This window comes from Cetorhinus maximus, chromosome 15, assembly GCF_964194155.1.
Source record: "Cetorhinus maximus chromosome 15, sCetMax3.hap1.1, whole genome shotgun sequence".
NCBI lineage: Eukaryota > Metazoa > Chordata > Chondrichthyes > Lamniformes > Cetorhinidae > Cetorhinus > Cetorhinus maximus.
Window position 1 is genome coordinate 81,934,989 of NC_135893.1, and position 22,245 is coordinate 81,957,233.

General features: G+C 43.5%; 1 protein-coding gene across 2 annotated transcripts; it reads left to right on the plus strand.

Moving 5' to 3' along the window:
- Positions 1 to 411: 411 nt before the first annotated feature.
- Positions 412 to 20,927, plus strand: tedc2 (tubulin epsilon and delta complex 2). 2 transcript variants are annotated; one of them, XM_078558712.1, is made up of 10 exons: positions 412 to 494; positions 2,150 to 2,248; positions 3,067 to 3,122; positions 4,812 to 5,664; positions 6,907 to 6,960; positions 10,874 to 10,952; positions 11,620 to 11,740; positions 13,379 to 13,480; positions 16,325 to 16,500; positions 20,179 to 20,927. In XM_078558712.1, the coding sequence occupies exons 1-10, from the start codon at positions 463 to 465 to the stop codon at positions 20,323 to 20,325; spliced, it is 1,719 nt and encodes a 572-aa protein (XP_078414838.1). In that variant the 5' UTR covers positions 412 to 462; the 3' UTR covers positions 20,326 to 20,927. The 2 variants fall into 2 exon arrangements, with proteins under 2 accessions (XP_078414838.1, XP_078414839.1); XM_078558713.1 differs by lacking the exon at positions 16,325 to 16,500.
- The last annotated feature ends 1,318 nt before the right edge of the window (positions 20,928 to 22,245 follow it).

Consider the following 22,245-nt stretch of genomic DNA (forward strand, 5'->3'; position numbering starts at 1 on the left):
TTCCTGCCTGTCCTTTCAAGGAGCTCCCTACCTGTCTCTTTAAGAGTCTCTTCTTGCCTGACATTTTAAGGGTCCCTCCCTGCCTGTCCCTTTAAGGATCTCTCCCTGCCTGTCTCTTTAAGGGTCTCTTCTTGGCCTAACCCTTTAAGGATCCTTCCCTGCCTCTTCCTTTAAGAGTCTGTTCCTGCGTGTTCCTTTAAGGGTGTCCTTGCCTGACCCTTTAAGGGTCTCTCCCTGCCTGTCTCTTTAAGGGTCTCTTCTTGGCCTAACCCTTTAAGGATCCTTCCCTGCCTCTTCCTTTAAGAGTCTCTTCCTGTATGTCCCTTTAAGGGTATCTCCTCTGTTCTTGCGACACTTTGTGGCGGCTGCGGGAGGAGCCGCGATCTGTTGCTCAGCAACAGTTGCCGGAATCCGGGCCCGCGCCTGCGCAGTGCAAGGCGCTAACAGGGCTGATTTCGGTTCATGGTCATGCTGCCGGCCTCCCGGGCACTGAGGTAATCCGTTCCATTCCCCGTAATTTGCAAATAGCCCGCTCCCTGTTCGGGGCCTTTGCTCACCCTTGGTCGCGGTTTTCTATTTCTATGGCGCCTTTCACATCCTCAGGACACCCCGAAATGCTTCATGAACTGTGGAATGTTTTTGAGATGTTGGAAGTTAGGAAACGCGAAAATTAACTCGTACACAGCAAGCTCCTACAGATAGCAGCCTGATAATGACCAGATAATCTGTTTAGTGGTGTTGTTGGGGGGAATAAATATTGGCCAGGTCACTGTGGAAACAACTCCAATGTTCGCCTGTGAAAATGGTGCTGTGGGATCTTTTACATACACCCAAGAAGGCAGAAAAGAAAAGTACAGCACAGGAACGGGCCCTTCGGCCCTCCAAGCCTGCGCCGATCATATTGCCCATCAACTAAAACATTTTGTACTTCCGGGGTCCGTATCCCTCTATTCCCATCCTATTCCTGTATTTGTCAAGCTGCCTCTTAAACCCCACTATCGTACCTGCTTCTGCCACCTCCTCTGGCAGCGAATTCCAGACACTCACTACCCTCTGCATAAAAAACTTGCCCCGCACATCTCCTCTATAGTTTTCTCCTCTCACCTTAAATCCATGTCCCCTAGTAATTGACTCTTCCACCCTGGGAAAAAGCTTCTGACTGTCCACTCTGTCCATACCACTCATAATTTTGTAAACTTCTATCAAGTCGCCCCTCAATCTCCGTCGCTCTAGTGAGAACAATCCAAGTTTCTCCAACCTCTCCTCATAGCTAATAACCTCCAGACCAGGCAGCATCCTGGTAAACCTCTTCTGCACCCTCTCCAATGCCTCCATATCCTTCTGGTAATGTGGTGACCAGAATTGCACGCAATATTCCAAGTGTGGCCTAACCAAGGTTCTAACCAAGGCAGACGGCCTTAGTTTAATATCTCGTCAGAACGACGTACCTCGAGCAGTGCGTTGTTCCCTCAGTACTGACCCTCCAACAGTGCAGCACTTCCTCAGTGCTGCCCTCCCGACTGTGCGGTGCTGTTTCCCCAGTACTGCTCTTCAATGGTGCGGCACCCCCTCAGTAGCCGCCTGACAGTGCGGCACCCCCTCAGTACTGACCCTCCCACAGTGCAGCATGCCGTCAGGGTGCAAGGTGTTCTAATTTGAAATGACTGATATGTTGTTTCCCCTGGCTGGAGAATGTAAAAACATTCTGAGCATAAGGGGTCAATCATTTAGACTGAGATGAGGAGAAATTTTTTCACTGAGTGTTGTGATTCTTTGAAATTTGCTAGCCCAGAGGATTGTGGATGCTCCATCACTGCATACATTCTGGACTGAGACAGATGATTTTTGGTCTCGTAGGGAATCAAGGAATATGGGAGCAGGTGGGAAAATGGAGTTGAGGTAGAAATCATTCATGGTCATATTGACTGGTCTACTCCTATTTCATATGTTCTTATATATCTGTTATTCTAAATATGAGCCTCACCCCAACCTGATTATATGGATTTAAATTTAATTTATTTTTTGTTCAAGCTTTGGGAGGACATTGATTATATCAATTGAGAGTAAGTTCATGATCAAATTGTTTTGGTGATCAGGTGGGTTTTGCGTTGTTTTTTTCAGCAGTATCTAATGGTTGAATGCTTTACAGGCTTTCCTCATTATTGGATGAAGCCATTAAAGAGTGTATAGAGGAAGAGAGAAAGCTCGAAGATGAGCTAAAGAGTTATCGCAAGCTGCTGAAACCCTGGTATGACTGTCCAATTTGTTTTAATTCTATTACGTGGAACGTGTCATGCCCTATTGTCTCCCAATAATAGAAATATACATGACCAGAAAAGGCAACTTAATTCAGCCAGTCCCTTCCCCTAGATACTGGTTTCCTCCACCTCCAGTGGCACTCCTGCAGAGGCCAGACTCTTCCCCACCCTTTCCTGGGGGGCAGACTGCCCATTTCCTCCAGAGGCCGGATTCTCCCCTCCCTCTTAGTGTTATACAAAGTGAGTAGGAGAGTCGAGTGGTCCTGGACTGCTCATTTGCACCTTGGATTGTGTGTGGAAAAGCTGAGGTCTTGGATTTGATTCTGACTCTCAGGCGAATTGGGATTATTAAAATCTATTGTATCCTGGTGTCTGCCTAATTCAAAGCAACAATATAATTGTGAACAGATCACTACTGATCCCTTAACCATATATATTCAGAAGTGAAATGCACTTGTGTTCCAGACATCACAGTTCATAGGAGTACAATTGTTTCAGATGTAAGTTTAGCACAGAAGTTGATGTGGATGTAAAGTGGAAAACATTGTGACCCTAAATACTACTTGTACTAAATTTTGTGCACTGAAGAATTTTACCCCAGTCCCTTTTTAAAATCCAACTTTGGTGCAAAGTTTGATTGAGCCTATCTTAAATTCTAGGTCCCCTGTTTGAAGCCCTGTGTATAGTCAGTAATGTTTAAGCAGACTGTTACAGTCCCCAAATCATCAAATCATTTGGGTAAATAAAGACAAACTTGTTTCCAACATTTTGAGTTTATTATTACAGCTTTATTGATGTTTATTCTCAGGAATCCCTGTGCTGGAGAGAGTCCTGTGAACGATGGAGCCACTGCCATCAAGACAGGTGTGCCTGGCTGAGAATCTTTCAGGGATCTCTTATGGGGGAAAGTGCATATTTTAGGAACCTGAAAACTCCATCTCCTGAGACTCCCGTTTCTGGTTGATGACAGCACCACCTTTCTGCTTTCTCAATATCTGCCTGCAATAGTTGCCATTTAATAGCTTGTTCTGTTACTTTGGTTGCAAAGAATTCCAAAAAAATTCTTGTATTTTGTGAATTCTGAAAGCTATGAATTTAACTGCTTCCTCCTCATTGCCCTTCCTTAAACCCTGCTCAAATACTTGGTCTTTTGATAAATACCCTGGATAAAACAATATTATACTCCATTTGTGGTGTAATAGTGCCTCATATTCTATGTATAATCTCCTTGGCTTTGTGATCTGTGCATCTGATATACCACAGATTTTACTTTGCATAGAGTTCCACCGGAACAGGAGCAGGCCTTTCAGCTCCACGACCTTATTCCTGTACAATGCAGAAACCAAGTCTTTGGCCCAACCAATTCCATGTTGGTATTTATCCACAAAACAGTATCCTAATCCCATAAGTATCCACTCTGTTCCCATATCCTTTTATCTTCCTATCAAATCTAGTCTTAAATGTTAATATGGTGTCTGATTCATTCGCAAACCCTGGTAATGCAGTCTACAACCTTACAACCTGTGATCTCTGCTTCTGGCAGAGACTATTTGTGCATATGCAGTTTGCTTACTGATCTCACACAATTGTTTTTTCCTTTTTCTCTCTAGAAGCACGATTTTGTTTGCATTGTGATGTGACTCCTCAGTTTGCCTAATACTGACTGAAGATGTCTCCTTTTTCATTCACTTGTTAAAATGTTTCTTTCAAGTTCAAGTGTGACTGATGGTTTCTGCATTTCTTAGCAATAATGTTCTTTATCTTAAGAATTTCACAAACCTTTTCCCTAAGAAGAGTTTTTTGTTTGGGAGCCAAACCCTGTGCCTTGGGGAATTCCAATGTTCCAGTTCAGAGACCTCATCCCTGGTTTCATTGAACTTTTTTCTTTAGAGATTCTCCCAACATTGATGTAAGAGGTATTGTTTAAACTTCTCTTGAACCATACTGCCCGATTTTGGAACAACAATTGCTTAACTCTTAGCTACCTCTGATAGATTGAGGGGATTTTCAGGGCTGCCTCTATTTGGGTTAGTTACGCAGTCCAGCCAGGCACAGCTGCTCTTGGAGAGCTGAGATTTTTTACCTTTATCGCCATCCCCCTATACTCCTCCACTCACACACTGATGTCTTGAGTGGTCACTGAGCCTAGCTAAGCTCCCTGGGCAATTAACTCTCTGCAATGTGTAACAAATTGTCGATCCCTTTATAGCACAAAATGCATAGAGCAAACCTTCCCCCAACTGGCCGATTTTCCACTCCAAATCTCTCCCAAATGAGCAAAGAAGGAGTGCTTATCACTGTGGGGTGATGGGCAGAAGCTCCTGAGGGCCACTGTGGGGTGATGGGCAGAGGCTCCTGAGGGCCACTGTGAGGTGATAGGCAGAGGATTCTGAGGTCCACTGCGGAAAGATGGGCAAAGGGTTCTGACGACAACTGGTCTATTGAATGATTACAGTAGATTAACAAGCCACGGAGTTTAGCATTCTGTTGAACACAATGCAGAATGAGAGCCTGAATTCAGAGCTCAATTCATTTTCCGTTCTTCTTTTCCAGACCATGATTGTAGTTCTGAGGAGCTGCAGGAGCTGGAGGTGTTGAACAGAGCTCTGGCCAAAGCCTTACGAATCCGACAAACCCATTATAATGTGCTTGGGATCCAACCACGCACCCCTGAGGGCAGCACAGTGCCAACTGACGCAGGACATGGTATTGCCAAACAGCCACCAGCAGCCAGCGATGGAGTTAAACCTTCAGCAGACATTTTATTCAGGACACTGTGGCCAAATTCTAAGGAGAAGGTAGCTGGTGCCAACATGAACAATGTTGGTGGCAAAGTTACAGCACCAGAATGTAAGAAGAGTGTTACTCAACCGAGTAATTTGATAGATAGGCTTGCTGGGAGGACGGTCACAACACAGGCTGCCTCCTGCAGCAAACCAGTGTCTTATACATTGAATGTCCCACGTAAAACCAAACTGGAAGTGAGGAGAAAGTTAGTACCTTCAGCTGTGGGGCAGTTAGCTCGAGGCTCATTGCACACTCAATCCAGTGTAGTTCAAACTGCTGGCACACGACATACAAAACAGACTGTCTCTGTTGACAGGGCAGGAAGCAGAACTCGACAAAGCAGGCTCTGGTCCATAAGATCAGCTCCAAGGACAGTAACACCAAATAGTGTACAGACACCTGTGGGCACAGACACTGCTCCAAAGAGTGTCATACCTCACGGTGTACAGACTCCTGCAGATACAGACACTGCTTCTACCTTAGCATTCACTGTCATTAGCGAGCGGAGAGTCAATTGTATCAAGGAATCTGTGCACTTGAGTGCTTCCAGGGAGAACGTGCCCCAGGATGAAAGTTCTTCCGCGGAGAAACCCAAATTATTCACCCTTCAGGAAAGTGGGTAAGAGGATTGGAAACTTACCTTCACTTGCACTTTTATTTTTAACAAGTGCTCGTCTGTTTGGTCTTCTTGAGGATAAATATTTCAGCTGCACTCATGGAATATCTTGTCTGTTTTGTTCTGATGTGCTGTATTTTACATCTGTTAATGAATTGAGTAATTTACATTGAGGATCTGAATAAGGCAGTTAATTTAATCAGGGACTTTATTTGACAGGAGAGAATGCATGAGCAGAGGACGAGAATGTGAAAGTGGATTTAATGTGGCTGAGGCATATGGGCTGAGTGACTGTGAATCTGTTGTAATCCCCAAAGTCTCCATTCCTTCTGTTTTAATTTTTCTTTTTGTTCTGCGTTTCTTGTTCTGATGGCAGTGGCATATGTTAAAGTTCTGGGTGAAGGCTAACCCTCTCCCCATGTCCAATCCCAAAGTGTTGTCTAAGACGCTCATAGTGGGAGCCTGTTTTCCCCTCCAGGGTTGCTGTGGGTAGTTACGTTGTCCCTAATGCTGCATTGGCATATCCGGTAAATACACCAGAGACCATGGATCTGACTTGCAGCTGCTGACCCTTCTGGTTCAGTACCACACAGCAAGTGCAGTTGCTTCATCAGCCATTGAGGGGTGCTGAAGGTCCAGGATTAAAATTAAATAAGGATTCAAAGTAAAAAATGTGCAAATGATCCACAGTTTATTATAACTTTGATTTTTGAAAGTGTAACTGCAGCATCAGTGCTCCTGTCAACAAACTCGCCATCTTCTATTGATATAACTTCTTTAATGTTCTGGGGTGTTTCATAGAGAAAAGAAGGAGCAAGTGTGAGGCATTGTGGGAGATTATGGAATGTTTGTAAGCTGTGCCAAGCTTTACTTAAAGGTAGGGAGGAGCCTAAGGAGGATGATTCAGAGAGTAAGATTGAGACTGCTGAAGGTTGTGCCACAGGTGGGTCAGAGAGAGGACAGGAGGGGATTTAAGTCTGGAGGAGATAGCTGAGCAAAAGTGGAGCAAAGCCAGGGGGAACAAGAACGAGTTTAAGAGTCAATGTGTTAGGCAATAGGGGGCAAGTGTAAATCAGCAAGGAAAAGATGAGCAACTTGGATTTTCTGCAGATTAGGGTTTGGACAGCTGAGTTCTGCTCTTCTGGTTTTTGTAATTTGAGAAATTAACAGCTTTTCCTTGTTGACACGATTATATTGGATGTTGATGTACTCTCTGCAAACTAAAACATCCTCAAATCTTCATAGGTCTACACTGAAACTTCCTTTAGAGTGGAGAAAGCAGCAAAGCAGAAATGCACGGTAAGCAGAACCTTGGGAACAGAGCTGTAGAGGCTGAACATGAGCTCTGGACACCCCACCTCGACAGGTTTCAGAGATTTCAATGTTTTAGGGTTTTTAAAGCTATATTTTGACTTTTTTAATTCTTTTATGAGACATGGGCATCACTGGCAAGGCCAGCATTTGTTGCCCACCCTTAATTGCCCTTGAACTGAGTGGCTTGCTAGGCCATTTAAGAGTCAGCCGCATTTCTGTGGGTCTGGAGACACATAAGAGTAGCAGGTTTCCTTCCCTAAAGGGGCATTAGTGAACCAGATGGGTTTTTACGACAATCGATGAATTTTCAATTCCAGCACCATGGTGGGATTTGAACCTGTGTCCTCAGTGCATTAACTTGAGCCTTTGGATTACTAGGCCAGTGACATTACCAGCATGCCATCATCTCCCCCTCCTTCACCCATTGACCTTTCCCAGTAATGACAAGTGGAGCAGAATGAGGAAGGGTACACAGAATGCTTCTCTACTTACTTTTATTCATTTACAGGATGTGGGAATCACTGACTAGGCTAGCATTTATTGCCCGTCCCTAATTGCCCTTGAGAAGGTGGTGGTGAGCTGTCTTCTTGAACCGCTGCAGTCCATGTGGCGTAGGTACACCCACAGTGCTGTTAGGAAGGGATTTCCAGGATTTTCACCCAGTGCCAGTGAAGAAACGGTGATGTAGTTCCAAGTCCGGATGGTGAGTGGCTTGGAGGGGAAATTCCAGTTGGTGGTGTTCCATGTGTCTGCTGCCCTTATTCTTCTAGATGGTAGTGGTCATGGGTTTGGAAGGTGCTCTCTAAGGAGGCTTGGTGAGTTTCTGCAGTGCATCTTGTAGATGGTACACAATGTTGCCACTGTACGTTGGTGATGGAGGGAGTTACATTTTGTGGAAGGGGTGCCAATCAAGTGGACTACTTTGTCCTGGATGGTGTCAAGCTTCTTGAATGTTGTTGGAGCTGCACTCATCCAGGCAAATGGAGAGTATTCCATCACACTCCTGACTTGTGCCTTGTAGATGGTGGACAGGCTTTGGGGTGTCAGGAGATGAGTTTCTTGCTGCAGGATTCCTAGCCTCTGACCTGCTCTTGTATCCACAGTATTTAAATGGCTAGTCCAGTTCAGTTTCTGGTCAATGGTAGCACCCCCCCCCAAGATTTTGATAGTGGGGGATTCAGTGATGGTAAAGCCATTGAATGCCAAGGAGCGATGGTTAGGTGTTCTCTTGTTGGAGATGGTCATTGCCTGGCACTGGTGTAGCACAAATGTTACTTGCCACTTGTCAGCCCAAACCTGGATATTATCCAGGTCTTGCTGCATTTGGATATGGACTGCTTCAGTATCTGAGGAGTTGTGAATGGTGCTGAACAGTATGCAATCGTCAGCGAACATCCTCATTCTGACCTTATGACGGAAGGAAGGTCATTGATGAAGCAGCTGAAGATGGTTGGGCCTAGGACACTACCCTGAGGAACTCCCTACATTTATGTCCTGGAACTGAGATAATTGACCTCCAACAGCCACAACCATCTTCCTTTGTGCTAGGTATGACTTCAACCAGCGGAGAATTTTCCCCTGATTCCCATTGACTCCAGTTTTGCTAGGGCTCCTTGATGCCACACTCAGTCAAATGCTGCCATGATGTCAAGGGCAGTCACTCTCACCTGACCTCTTGAGTTCAGCACTCTTGTCCATGTTTGAACCAAGGCTGTAATGAGGTCAGAAGCTGAGTGACCCTGGCAGAACCCAAACTGGGCGTCAGTGAGCAGGTTATTGCTAAGCACGTGCCGCTTGATAGCTCTACTGATGACTACTTCCATCACTTACCTGATGGGGCGGTAATTGACCAGGCTGGATTTGTCTTGCTTTTGGTGTACAGCACATACCTAGGCAATTTTCCACATAGCTGGGTAGATGCCAGTGTTATAGCTGTACTGAAATAGCTTGGCTAGGGGTGCAGCAAGTTCTGGAGCACAAGTCTCTAGCACTATTGCTGAAATATTATCAGAGCCCATAGCCTTTGCAGTATCCAGTGCTTTCAGACGCTTCTGAATATCACGTGGACTGAATCGAATTGCGTTAGGACTGGCATCTCTGATTCTGGGGACCTCCGGAGGAGGCTGAGATGGATCATCCACTCAGCACCTCTGGCTGAATATCGGTGCGAATGCTTCAGCCTTATCTTTTGCACTGATACGCTGGGCTCCTCCATCATTGAGGGTGGGGATATTTGTGGAGACTCTTCCTCCAGTGAGCTGTTTAATTGTCCACCACCATTCACAACTGGATGTGGCAGGACTGCAGAGCTTATATCTGATCTGTTGGCTTAACTCTGTCTATCACTTGCTGCTTATGCTGTTTGGCACACAAGTAGTCCTGTGTTGTAGCTTCACCAGGTTGACATCTCATTTTTAGGTATGCTTGGCGCTGCCCCTGGCATGCCCTCCACTCTTCATTGAGTTGATCCCCTGGCTTAGTGGTAATGGCAGAGCAGGGGATATGCTGGGCTGAGGGGTTACAGATTGTAGTTGAGTACAATTCTGCTACTGATGGCTCACAGTGCCTCATGGATGCCGAGTCTTTTAGTTGCTAGATCTGTTCATAATCTATCTCATTTAGCATGATGATAGTGTCACCCAACACAATGGAGGATATTCTCAATGTGAGGACTTTGTCTCCACAAGGATTGTGTGGTGTCACTCCTACCTTTACTATCATGGACAGATGCATCTGCGGCAGGCAGGTTTGTGAGGATGAGGCCTAATATGTTTTTCCCTTCTTGTTTGTTTCTCCACCACCTGCTGCAGACCCATTCTCTCAGCTCTGTCCTTTGGGACTCAGCCACCTCGGTCTGTGATGATGCTACTGAGCGATTCTTGGTGATGGACATTGAAGACCCTGCCCAGACTACATTCTGTGCCCTTGCCAACCTCAGTGCTTCCTCCAAATGGTGTTCAACATGGAGGACTACTGATTCATCAGCTGAGGGTGGGGGACAGGACGGTATATGGTAATCAGCAGGATGCCATGAGACTTCATGGGGTCTGGAGTCGATATTGAGGACTCCAAGGGCAACTCCCTCCCAACTGTATACCACTGTGCTGCCACCTCTGCTGGGTCTGTCTGGGACAGGACATACCTAGGGATGGTAACGGTGGTGTATGGGACATGACTTGTAAGGCATGATTCTGTGAGTATGACTATGTCAGGCTGTTGTTTGACTAGTCTGTGAGACAGCTCTCCAATTTTGGCACAAGCTCCCAGATGCTCGTAAGGAGGACTTTGCAAGGTTGACAGGTTTGCTGTTGTCCTTTCCGGTGCCTAGGTCGATGCCTGGTGGTCAGTCCGGTTTCATTCCTTTTTATTGACTTTGTGGCGGTTTGACACAACTGAGTGGTTTGCTCGGACATTTCAGAGGGCATTTAAGAGTACTGCGGATCTGGAGCCACATGTAGACCAGATCAGGTGAAGACGGCAGATTTCCTTTCCTAAAGGACATTAGTGAACGAGATGGGTTTTTACAACAGTGGTTTCATGGTCATTATTAGACTATAATACCAGATTTTTATTGAATTCAAATTGAACCCGGGTCTCCAGGGCATAGCCCTCGGTCTCTGGATTACCAGCCCAGTGACAATGCCACTACGCCACTGCCTCCCCATTATTTCCTGGCTGAACAGAAAGGAGGAGTGATCAGCTGCTTATTTTTAGTATGAGTGACAGCCCTTTCCTTCTCTGTTTTATTCCAATTCTGAAATTGTCCCTAATTTTCCCTCTAACACACTAGAAGGAGCTGCCTTATGGGAAAATCCCAACCATGACAATAACTTTGCGAGAGTTCGGAAGAGATGGGTATGGGCAAACATCTATCATTCATGTTGTTTTTGTTATCTAGCTTGTGGGAGAAAGTGTCCATGAGTGAAACTGATGAAATCCAGGAGAAGGCAAGCTTCATGCAAAGAATTCAGTCAGCAGTATCCTTTCACATCAGAGATTGTGAAGCGAGGGTAGATTCAATCAGCAGACACAAAGTTAAATCTTTTGGAATTTTCCTATCCTGGTTTGCTGGGTTGAATTTTTGAATGTCTGAATTAACATCAGTAGAAAGTGGGCTAACACAGGGTACTGGCCTGAAGGGATTATTGATCATGTTAGGGAGCTGAATTATCATTATGGATTCCTGATTGAGAAATTTTGGTTCCACTATGTTCTATTTCAGACAGCCCGGTGTTGAAGGATAGAACTGGAACCTAAACTTTAAACATTTCTAAGCTTTTATTTATAGAGACGCACATTACAAATGTGCACTTCCAAGCCCAAGAGTCAGTTCCAGCCAGTTCCTAGCTATACCTCTTTTGTGCACCTAACACCCATTAAGTGCCCCATTCGAAAGGGGCACTGCTACCCCACTGTAACATAAACATAAAAACTTTAAAGGAAACTTACCAACATAAATTAAAAGTAATATTCCAGGAGATAATATTCCCCCCCAGCACCTGCTCCTATATATAGGATTTTAAGTGAATTCCCAGTTAATGCCCATCACCTTAATACAATCATAATTCAATTAACATGCCAGCGTAATGGAGAGAAGCACATAACAATAAAACCTTCCAAAACTTTTGCTTAACCTCAGTGAAGTTCCATTCACAGCTCCCAACTTCAAGTTATGGACAGATTGAAGAACGTTTGGGCAACATCCGTGAGCTTTGCAAATGTATTGAGCAGTATGTATGCACAGACCCACTGCTCAATTCTTCAGGTATGTTCTTCATAAATTATCTGCAACTTATTTAATGTTGTCATGGAGAAATGCTTAGAGGCCAAGTACACATTGTACAAAAGGACAATCTCTCTATCTCAGACTTGAAAACATAGTTCCCAAAAAACAAAAGTGGAATCACAATCTTAGACTTTATTTGCAAGCAACAAAATGGAGTCATATCCCAGAGGCCTCCACTGGGGGTAGTTCATGAGGGTGCTGGCTCATCTGCAAGGTTAGTTGTGGTACATTTTCACCTGCTGGCATAGGTGAGTTGAAGCAATTTAGAGAAATTTAGCATAATTTCTAGATTCTTTTGGATACATCAGCCACTGCACCATTTTTCTTATATTGAAGAACTAAGTGAAAGGATGGGATCCTTGGAGTAGGACAACAACAAAGATGCAAATGGGGAGAGAAGGTAAGTCAAGAAACAGTTGGGTGAGACCAAGCTTATAAATTATAAACGGAGAAAGAAACTGAGACAAAAGGGGTTCCACAGTATCGGAGCCCCTGGGCAGAATGAGTTGGATAACAGGCTGTCCAGTAAATACTGATTTCAACACTGATGATATAGGAAGGAGGAGGAGATGTGTGTTGGAGAAAAGAGGACAACTCACAGGAACACTAATCATATTAATTAAAATGGGCAGACAAGAAAGGATGTGTTGGAGGGAGAGGGTTGGAGGCTGGTGGTAAATGAAACAATATCTATGCCAAATGCCAAACTTAGTGTTGTTTCCAGGAATATGTGTGCATGCAGTTGAGCCTCACTGCAGAGGAAAAGGAATTCAGGCAGCGAACAGTTTTCAGCATTTTTTGCCAATTGTGACAAAATTTGATCCTTGAATGCAATGTCCAATTTATGTCTTTGACCTTGGATCACGTTGTTTTATTGATTTTAATTAGTAAATGATTCTTTTCATCAAACAAATCTGATTTGTTCCATTGTGATAATTCATACATTTGGTGCACATATACTAAATATTCATGACTCAGATAATATTTATTAAATTAAGTTTTGTATTTGGTAAAGCCCGCCTCCTATTATTAGTTTGATTTTCTACATCTGATTTAAATTTTTTGTTTTTGAAAAATCAACATCTGAGTGTTTCTACAAGTATTGTTTTTAACAAAGGAATTCTTTGAAAAGTTTGGTTGAAGAAGTTTGAAATTTTCAGCAAATTTTAAGCCTTCAGCTGCAGGGAAGCCGAAAGAAATTGAGAACTCAAGTATCAAGACATGTTTAATCAAATTGGCAGATTCTTGAACTATATGAGAAGCTATTCCTACTAAATGTAATTAATCCATTACCAGAAATTCTCATGGTGTTCCTGGTATACGTATATTGCATTTTAATGTTTGTTATATTCTAATTCAGGTTTCAAGTTGAATGAAACAATCCTACTCAGCTGTTGGTGTTTGAACTAAACTTTGTTTGGTTTGGGAAACAGAGACAGTATCCGCTAGTTAAACCAAAATAATTATTTCCTTTGGCAGTACTGGTGGGGCATTGATCTACTAGCCTGTTCCTGTTTTTAAAAATCCTTAAAAATCTGTGTTCGCATTCAGTGCTAGGCCCCCTCAGGTAGTGTGCAGGGAAAATAATTGTACTTGTGGCACTTGTGTTTGTCAAAGGTCCCCTCAGTTGGCAACATGAATATGAGAATCTGCAAACACTAGAGAGCTGCCAAGATACTGTAGCAAGCCTTATTCATCAGATTCAGCAGCTTGCGGATGGTGAGTACGTTATCTTTTAACCCACGCCAGGAATGTCTGCTGTTAATTTACCTGAGTTTTGATACTTTGTTGGGGCCCAGTTACAACAAGCAGCCTCTGTTACATACATTAAAGATATGGAGTAAATCGACTTTGAGAATGGTTACAAGGAGGTCATTCAACCTGTTCTGTTTGTGCTGGCTCTTTGAGAGAGCAATTCGGCTAGTCCCACTCCACCACCATTTCCCCATAGCCCTGTAAATTGTTTCTTAAAAGATCCTTTTTGAAAACCTTCACTACACTCTCAGGAAGCGCATTCCAGATTCTAAGCACTTTGTGTGTAAAAAAAAAAGAAAAAAAATGTTTTTCCTCATGCCACCTTTGGTTCCTTTGCCAGCCACCTTACATCAGTGTCCTCGTTCTCAACCCTTCTGTTAATGAGTACAGTTTCTTGTGGCTACTCTGTTCAGACAGATTTCATGACTTTGAACATCTCGATCAAATCTCCTCTCAACCTTCTCTCTAAGGAGAACTGCCCCAGCTTCTCCAATCTGTCTACATAACTGACGATCCTTATGCCTGGAACCATCCTCGTAAATCTTTTCTGCACCCTCTCTAAAACCTATATATCCTTTCTAAAGTGCTATGCCCAGAATTGGAACAATACTCCAGTTGAGGCCAAACCCATTTGTTTTATAAAGTTTCAGCACAACCTCCTTGATTTTGTACTCTAAACCTCTATCTATAAACCCCAGGATCCTTTATGCCTTATTAACTGCTTTCTCACCTGCCCTGCCTCAACAATTTGTATCCATATACTTGTTTCCAAATTCCTCTGCTCCTGCATCTTCTTTAGAATTATATATATTTTTATATTCATTCTTGGGATGTGAGCATCGCTGGCTAGACCAACATTTGTTGCCCTTGAGCAGGTGGTAGTGAACCACTTTCTTTAATCACTGCAGTCCATATTGTGTAGGTACACCCACTGCAGTTAGGGAGAGAGTTCCAGGATTTTGACCCAGTCACTGTGAAGGAGCAGCAATATAGTTCAAAGTCAGGATAGTCTGTGGAAGAAATCTTGGTGGTGTTTCCATGCAGCTGCTGCCCTTGTCCTTCTAGGTGGTAGAGGTTATGGGTTTGGAAGGTGCTGTCGAAGGAGAATTCTATCCTTTACTTTATATTGCCTCCCCCTCATTTTTCCTATTAAAATGTACCACTTCACACTTTTCTGCTTTAAATTTCATCTACCTCTGTCCAGCCCACTCCACCAGCCTGCCTATATCCTCTTGAAATCTATCACTAACCCTCCTCATAACCCTTAAAACACAGGTTTGGTTCACAATACTTCCAAGTTTGTGTCATCCACAAATTTTGAAATTGTGCCCTGCATACCCAAGTCAAGGTTATTGTATAGATCAAGAAAAGTAGTGGCCCTAAAACCACCCCCTGGGGAATCCCATTATATAGCTCCATCAAGACCAAAAAAAAACCGTTCACCACTATCCTTTATTTGCTGTCATTCTGCCAACTCTGTATCCATGCTGCCACTGTCCCTTTTATTCCATGGACTTTAACTTTGCTGGCAAGCTTATTACAGAATCACAGAATTGTTACAGCACAGAAGAAGGCCATTTGGCCCTTTGTGCCTGTGCCAGCTCTTGAAATGATCCAGTGCCATGCCCCTGCCTTCCCTCCATAGCCTTGCACATTCTTTCTTTTCAAATAATCCAATTCCCTCTTGAATGCCTCGACTGAACCTGCCTCCACCAGACTCTTGGGTAGTGTATTCCAGATCTTAACCACTCGCTGCGTGAAAATGTTTTTCCTTGTATCTCCTGATGCTTTTGCTAATTACCTTAAATCTGTGCCCCCTTGTTCTCTTTATCAAATGCCTCTTGGAAGATCATGTACGCCTCATCAACCCTCCCTATTGCCTCATAAAAAAAACACAGTCAAGCTAGTTAAGCATGATTTGCCTTTAACAAATCCGTGCTGGCTTTTCTTAATTAATCCACGTTTATCCAATTGACTGTTAATTTTGTCCCAGATTATTATTTCTAAAAGCTTTCCCACCACCAAGGTTAAATTGACTGACCTGTAGTTGCTCGGTTTATCCTTACATCCATTTTTGAACAAGGGCGTAATATTTGCAATTCTGCTGTCATCTGGCACAACCTTTGTATCTAAGGAAGATTATGGCCAGTACCTCCACAATTTCCTCCCTCGCTTCTCATAGCATCCTCAGAGCATCCCATCCAGTCCTGGTGACTTAATAACTTTTAATAGGGCTAGCCTTTCTAGTACCTCTTCTTCATCACTTTTTAGCTGATCCAGTGTCTCAACTACATTTCCCCTGCATTGCCCCATTGCATGTTTGGATCAGACATGAATCTGTAAAAACATCCAGTGTCTCACACAAGTGACCTTTCAATCACCAATGATTGCCAGTGAACAATTCTATTATGAGAGGTATCACAGATGATCCTGACTTTCCCCCAGCTTATATTCACATACACTGCAATTACCTTGGCTAAAATGTGTATGATCAGAAGTAGCAAACCTGAATGACAGTTCCCACTGGAGATTGAGGTCAGTAGTTCCACAGCTAATTGAGCACTGCCCAAGCATGAAGCAGGACATGCCTTGGTCTGAGTGGCTTTTTCCACAGCAGTTGAGCAATCACCCACCAGGGCTACTTTGTTCCTCATCACAAATGTTTTTACAGAGATTAAGTCAGGATCAGAATATGGAATCAGTTTTAGTGACTAAGTGCTCTGACAGCCCCTTTAAATCTGCTTGACTTTTGCTGAGAGTTTCCCATGTCATCATTTGACTGTCTTTACTTCTTATTTTGACAAATAGCTGAGGCATTTTGGGTAAAGTTCGGGAGCTGCTGGAGACTCAGCTTCAAAACGTGCAAAAGTTTTGGCAGCGAGTGTGCACCTCTCCTATTCTATTCCAGTCTGCAGGAGCTGAAGGAGATGGAGGCTCTCAGGTTTCAAGTACAAACTCTCCAAAGACAGATCCAGATCCAAAAGGTAATACATGGTTCTCATTCCCATTTCAACTACTGCATTAACCACTTGCAATATTGGAACCAGGATGTTTCAGTGTAAGAGATTCCAAATTACCCCTGCTGCTTCTCTCTCCTGAGAAAGTACCCAAGAAAACACCTGGTTATTGTCAAGCTAGCTTTTCTTTTATTCATTCATGAGATGTGGGCTTCGCTGGCTGGACCAGCATTTATTGCCCATCCCTAGTTACCCTTGAGAAGGTGGTAGTGAGCTACCTTCTTGAACTGCTGCAGTCCCTATGGTGTAGGTACATCCAAGTCAGGATGCTAAGTGACTTGGAGGTGGTAGTGTTCCTATATACCTGTTGCTGCCCTTGTCCTTCTAGATGGTAGTGGTCATGGGTTTGGAAGGTGCTGTCTGAGGAGCCTTGGTGAATTCCTGCAGTGCATTTTGTAGATGGTGCACACTGATGCTACTGTGTGTTGGTGGTGGAGGGAGTGAATGTTTGTGGATGTGGTGTCAATCAAGTGGGCTGCTTTTTCCTGGACAGTGTCCAGCTTCTTCAGTGTTGTGGGAGCTGCACTCATCCAGGCAAGTGGAGAGTATTCCATCACACTCCTGACTTGCACCTTGTAGATGGTGGACAGGCTTTGGAAAGTCAGGAGGTGAGTTACTCATTGTACGATTGCTAGCCTCTGACCTGCTCTTGTAACCACAGTATTTATATGGCTAGTCCAGTTCAGTTTCTGGTCAATGGTAACCCCAGGATGTTGATCGTGAGAAATTCAGTGATAGTAATGCCATTGAACATCAAGGAGCGATGGTTGGATTCTCTCTTGTTGGAGATGGTCATTGCCTGACACTTGTGTGGCGCGAATGTTACTTGTCACTTGTCTGCCCAAGCCTGGATATTGTCCAGGTCGAGCATTTGGACATGGACCACTTCAGTGTCTGAGGAGTCGTGAATGGTGCTGAACATTGTGCAATCATTAGCGAACATCCCCACTTCTGACCTTATGATGGAAGGAAGGTCATTGATGACGCAGCTGAAGATGGATGGGCCTAGGACACTACCCTGAGGAACACCTGCAGTGATGTCCTGGAGCTGAGATGACTGACCTCCAACAGCCACAATCATCTTTCTTTTTGCTAGGTATGACTCTAACCAGCAGAGTTTTCCCCCTAATTCCCATTGACTCCAGTTTTGCTAGGGCTCCTTGATGCCACACTCAGTCAAATGCTGCCTTGATATCAAGGGCAGTCACTCTCACCTCACCTTGGGAGTTCAGCTCTTTTGTCCATGTTTGAACCAAGGCTGTAATGAGGTCAGGAGCTGAATGGCCCTGGCGGAACCCAAACTGAGCATCAGTGAGCAGGTTATTGCTAAGCAAGTGCCGCTTAAAAGCACTGTTGATGATCCCTTCCATTACTTTACTGATGATCAAGAGTAGACTGATGGGGCGGTAATTGGCCGGGTTGGATTTGTCCTGCTTTTTGTGTACAGGACATACCTGGGCAATTTTTCACATAGCCGGGTAGATGCCAGTGTTGTAGCTGTACTGGAACAGCTTGGTTAGGGGCATGGCAAGTTCGAGAGCACAAGTCTTCAGTACTATTGCCAGAATATTGTCAGGGCCCATAGCCTTTGCCGTATCCAGTGCCTTCAGCCGTTCCTTGATATCACGTGGAGTGAATCTTGAGATCTTTTACTTCCACCTGAGCGAGCAGCTGGTTTAATGTCTCACCTGAAAACAGCACCTCCAACAGTGCAGCAATCCCTCAGTACTGCATTGAAGTGTCAGTCTTATTTTTGTGCTTAAGTACTGGTGAGAGACTTAAACCCACAACCTTGTGACTCAAGCAAGAGTGCTGCCAACTGAGCCACAAACAACCCAACTTCTCCAATCTATCTATGAAGTCCCTCATTCTTGGAACCATTCTTGTGAATCATTCTGCACCTTCTCTTAAAGCTTTCACATCCTTCCTAAAGCATGGTGCCCAGAATTGGACACAGTACTGGAGCTGAGGGTGAAAAAGTGTTTTATAACTTCCTTACATTTGTACTCTATGCCTCTATTTATAAAGCCCAAGATCCTATATGCCTTTTTAATTGGTTTCACAACCTGCCCTGCCACTTTCAATGATTTATGTACATATACACCCAGGTCTTTCTGTCCTTGCACCCCCTTGAGAATTTTACCTTTTGTATTGCTTTTCCTTATTTTTCCTACCAAAATGTATCATTACATGTGGTGGAGACAGATTCAATTTCATCTTTCAAAAGGGAATTGAGTAAGCACCTGGAGATATATAAAAACAAATTGGCAGGGTTATGGAGAGAGGGTGGTGGAGTGGGATTAACTGAATTCCTCTTGCAAAGAGCTGGCATACACTCAGTGGGCTGAATGTCTGCCTTTTGTGCTGTTTTCATTCTATGATTGGTCTACTAGCTCTTTCCTGCACCTTTTCCTTATCCTCAATATTGCCCACCATGTGAGGGAGACCAGAACAGGGCACAGCCTTCCAAGTGATCCCTGACCAAGGTCTTTTACAAGAAGTTACTTTTGACATGCGGTGACATTTGTGAGTAAATATGGCAGCCCTATTCTACACAATAAGGTCCCACAAATAGCAACAAAACCAGTGATCAGTTCATTTGTTTCTTCGTGACATTGGTTGAGCAAGGAACAGTAGCCATCTTCAAACAGTGTTGATAGTTGTTCCATGTTCTCAACAGGAGACAAAGCCTTGCTTTAAATTTCTGTCTGACGGTTGACCCCTGAGACAATACCACAGTTCTGTACTACACCAGAGGCTCAGCTCAAGTTATACTTCAAGTGGACAATTGTTGAGCCAAGATTTAACACAGGTGAAAGTTCTACCAGCTGAGCCACATTGTCATGATGTCTTTCACTGGGTCACTTCACTGCCTTGTTATGTGTGTGCTATTGAGGAAGGAAATGGGGTGAATGGTCAGCAGCTTTATTTTCACAATGCAGATTAATTTAAAAGGGGTGGGATCACACAAAACAAGAAAAAAATCTTTTTCCTGGTACTTTGTGATCTTTGTTACAATGATTTTACCCCTGGAATATGGGGAGGGCAGTTTTACAATGATACCTTCCTCAATTGATTGGATAAGTTGTGTTCCCACTTTTAGCAATGCTTGGCTTTCAGTGTCAGATGAACAGATTAGAAAATAAAAAATCACCCCTGTTCACAAGAAAACAATTTATTCCTTTCATTGCCAAAAATGTAATCAAAATGCATTTAATCTTTGCATTCAAATCTGAATATCAACAAAATAGTTGAGGTATTTTTATTCTGTGCCGGTTTGGGGGTGTACATTGTCCTTGGCTGTCTCTGTGGCAAAGTACAATAGTGGCCCCAGTTCCACCTCAGCTGAGGACATTCGTGGTTGTAGTTGGGATACTGTGATCGGCCACAAATCCCACTCCTGGTCTCCAGAGGCTGCAGTAGGCAGCCAAGGACTGAACTGGTTAATCTGTGGTGCTTACTACAATTAAATGATCAGCATGAGTCAGGAGTGGGTCAACTGTCAGTGTGTAGCGGTGTAGGTGGAATGGTGAGTGTATCTGCATGTGAATACTCTTTAACTTGTTATATAATAGAGTGAACATAGAGATTTAAGATGCTGTTGCGGGCCTGAGTCTGGCTGATTCTTCCTTTCCCTCTACCCAGGCCATGGCGGAAGAGCTGCTTCCCATTCTGTCTTCCTCCGGTCCTCCAGAGAAGTCCACCTATCACCTTTATCGAGCGGCGTACTCCCAGCTCTGTGAGGGAGGAGAGCAATTCCCTGCCTTGGTGCTGGATAATATAACCGAGTGACTGAAACAGCGGATCCAGCCAACCTGCATCTGCAACCATAATTGTATGGAAGATCTGGGCACACAAGATGTGTTAAACAATTCAGATTAATATGATGATATGACCTGAAACTAGCTTGGATCAGGACAGAGTATTTCACATGGATCAGTTGCCTCCAACACCACCACCAGCATTCATTTTCAGCCCAATCATGGTGTCCGCTCTAAATGATGCCTGTCAGAATCTTTTGTGAATGAGTGTGGACAACTTCAACTGTAAAAAAAAACACTGGCCCAGAATTGGCACTTGATGGGCAATCTCCCCGAGAAGGATCAATGGATTGCTGGCATGAGAAATGGAAAAATGTTATACTTGAGACAGTATAGATCTGTGTCTAATCCATGCTGTACCTGCCCTGGAATGTTTGATCCTGACACTGAATGTCCATTCCAGCACTAACATCTTTCATATCAATTTGAAGAAAAATCCTCAACAATATCCTTTTGTATTATGCACTTGTACTTTACAAAGTTTGTACTTTTATTACTGATTGAGTCAAAAATTATTCAAATGATTGAAGAGTTTAGATTTATACAGATAACTATTAAAAATCATCAAATTTATTCCCTGAGTAGTGTGTGTCTAAAGGAGATCAGTCACTGTCCAACAGATCTCAATTTTTCCATCCAAAGGGACTATTTTGTTGCAAACGTTCTCCTTAGATTCTGATTACTTCTGGGATAGAATTCAAGTGCACCATCAACTCCATGTTGGTGATCCTGGATGGTGTGATATAAGAATGTTGCTGTCAAACTCCTTTCCTAATCCTGCTCAATTGGGAATAATCAAGAGTTACAGGCTGGGTTCAGGGATGTAATAAATCTTGAGTGTAAAACTTGGGCAGTTCAAAACAATTGACTGAATTCTAATGAAAGGAGGGCAAAGACTGGTGAAATGAGCAGGCACGTGGCAAATGAAATTTAATGCAGAGAAATGCGAAGTGATGCGTTTTGGTAGGAAGAATGAGTAGAACGACAGTTAACTAAAAGAAAACCAAAGATTCTTCCACCAAAATGTAAATACTAAGTGGCTGGTAAGAGGTGAGGAGGAGCCAATTAGCGACACGAAAGGTGGTATATGCTTGGAGGTGCAGGAGAAAGGCTAGAAGCTTACTGAGTACTTTGTATCAATGTTTACTAAGGAAGAGGATGCTGACAAAATATTGGTGTAACTGGAGCTGGTAGAGTTAAAGGATGAAGTGAAAATTAATAGCTAGGATATGGTGGAAAGGCTGGCAAGGTTTAGAATGGATAAGTTGCTTGGTCCAGATGGCATGTATTCCAGGTTGCTAAAGGAAGTGGGCATGGAGATAGCGAAAGGGCTTACTATAGTTTTCCTAGATATCGGGGGAGATACCGGGGATTGGGAAGTCGCAAATATGACATCCTTATTCAAGAAAGGGTGTAAGGACATTCCTAGTAACTACAGGCCAGTTTAACATCAGTGGAGTGTACGGTTTTAGAAACAATAATCATGGGGGATAAATGAGCATGCATTGGGGAGGGGTTTGTGTTCAGTCGTGCCAGCACAGATTAGTAAAAGGCAGATGATGTTTAAGTAATCTAATTGAATTTTTTGATGAAGTAACAGAGAAGGGTGATGAAAGGAATGCAGTGGATGTTGTTTATATGGATTTTCTTTAAGCATTTGATAAAGTACCACATAAAATTGAGGCTCATGGAAAAGGAGGGTCAGTGTCAGCTTAAAAAAAAAATTAAATTACAGAAAACAGCAAGTTGTGATAAATGGTTACTTTTCAGACTGGAGGATGGAAGACAGTTCCCCAAGAGTCAGTACTAGGATAACTTCTTATTTTGATATTATATAAAAATGATTTGGGTATTGGAAAACAGAATAAAATTTCAGAATTTGTCAATGATA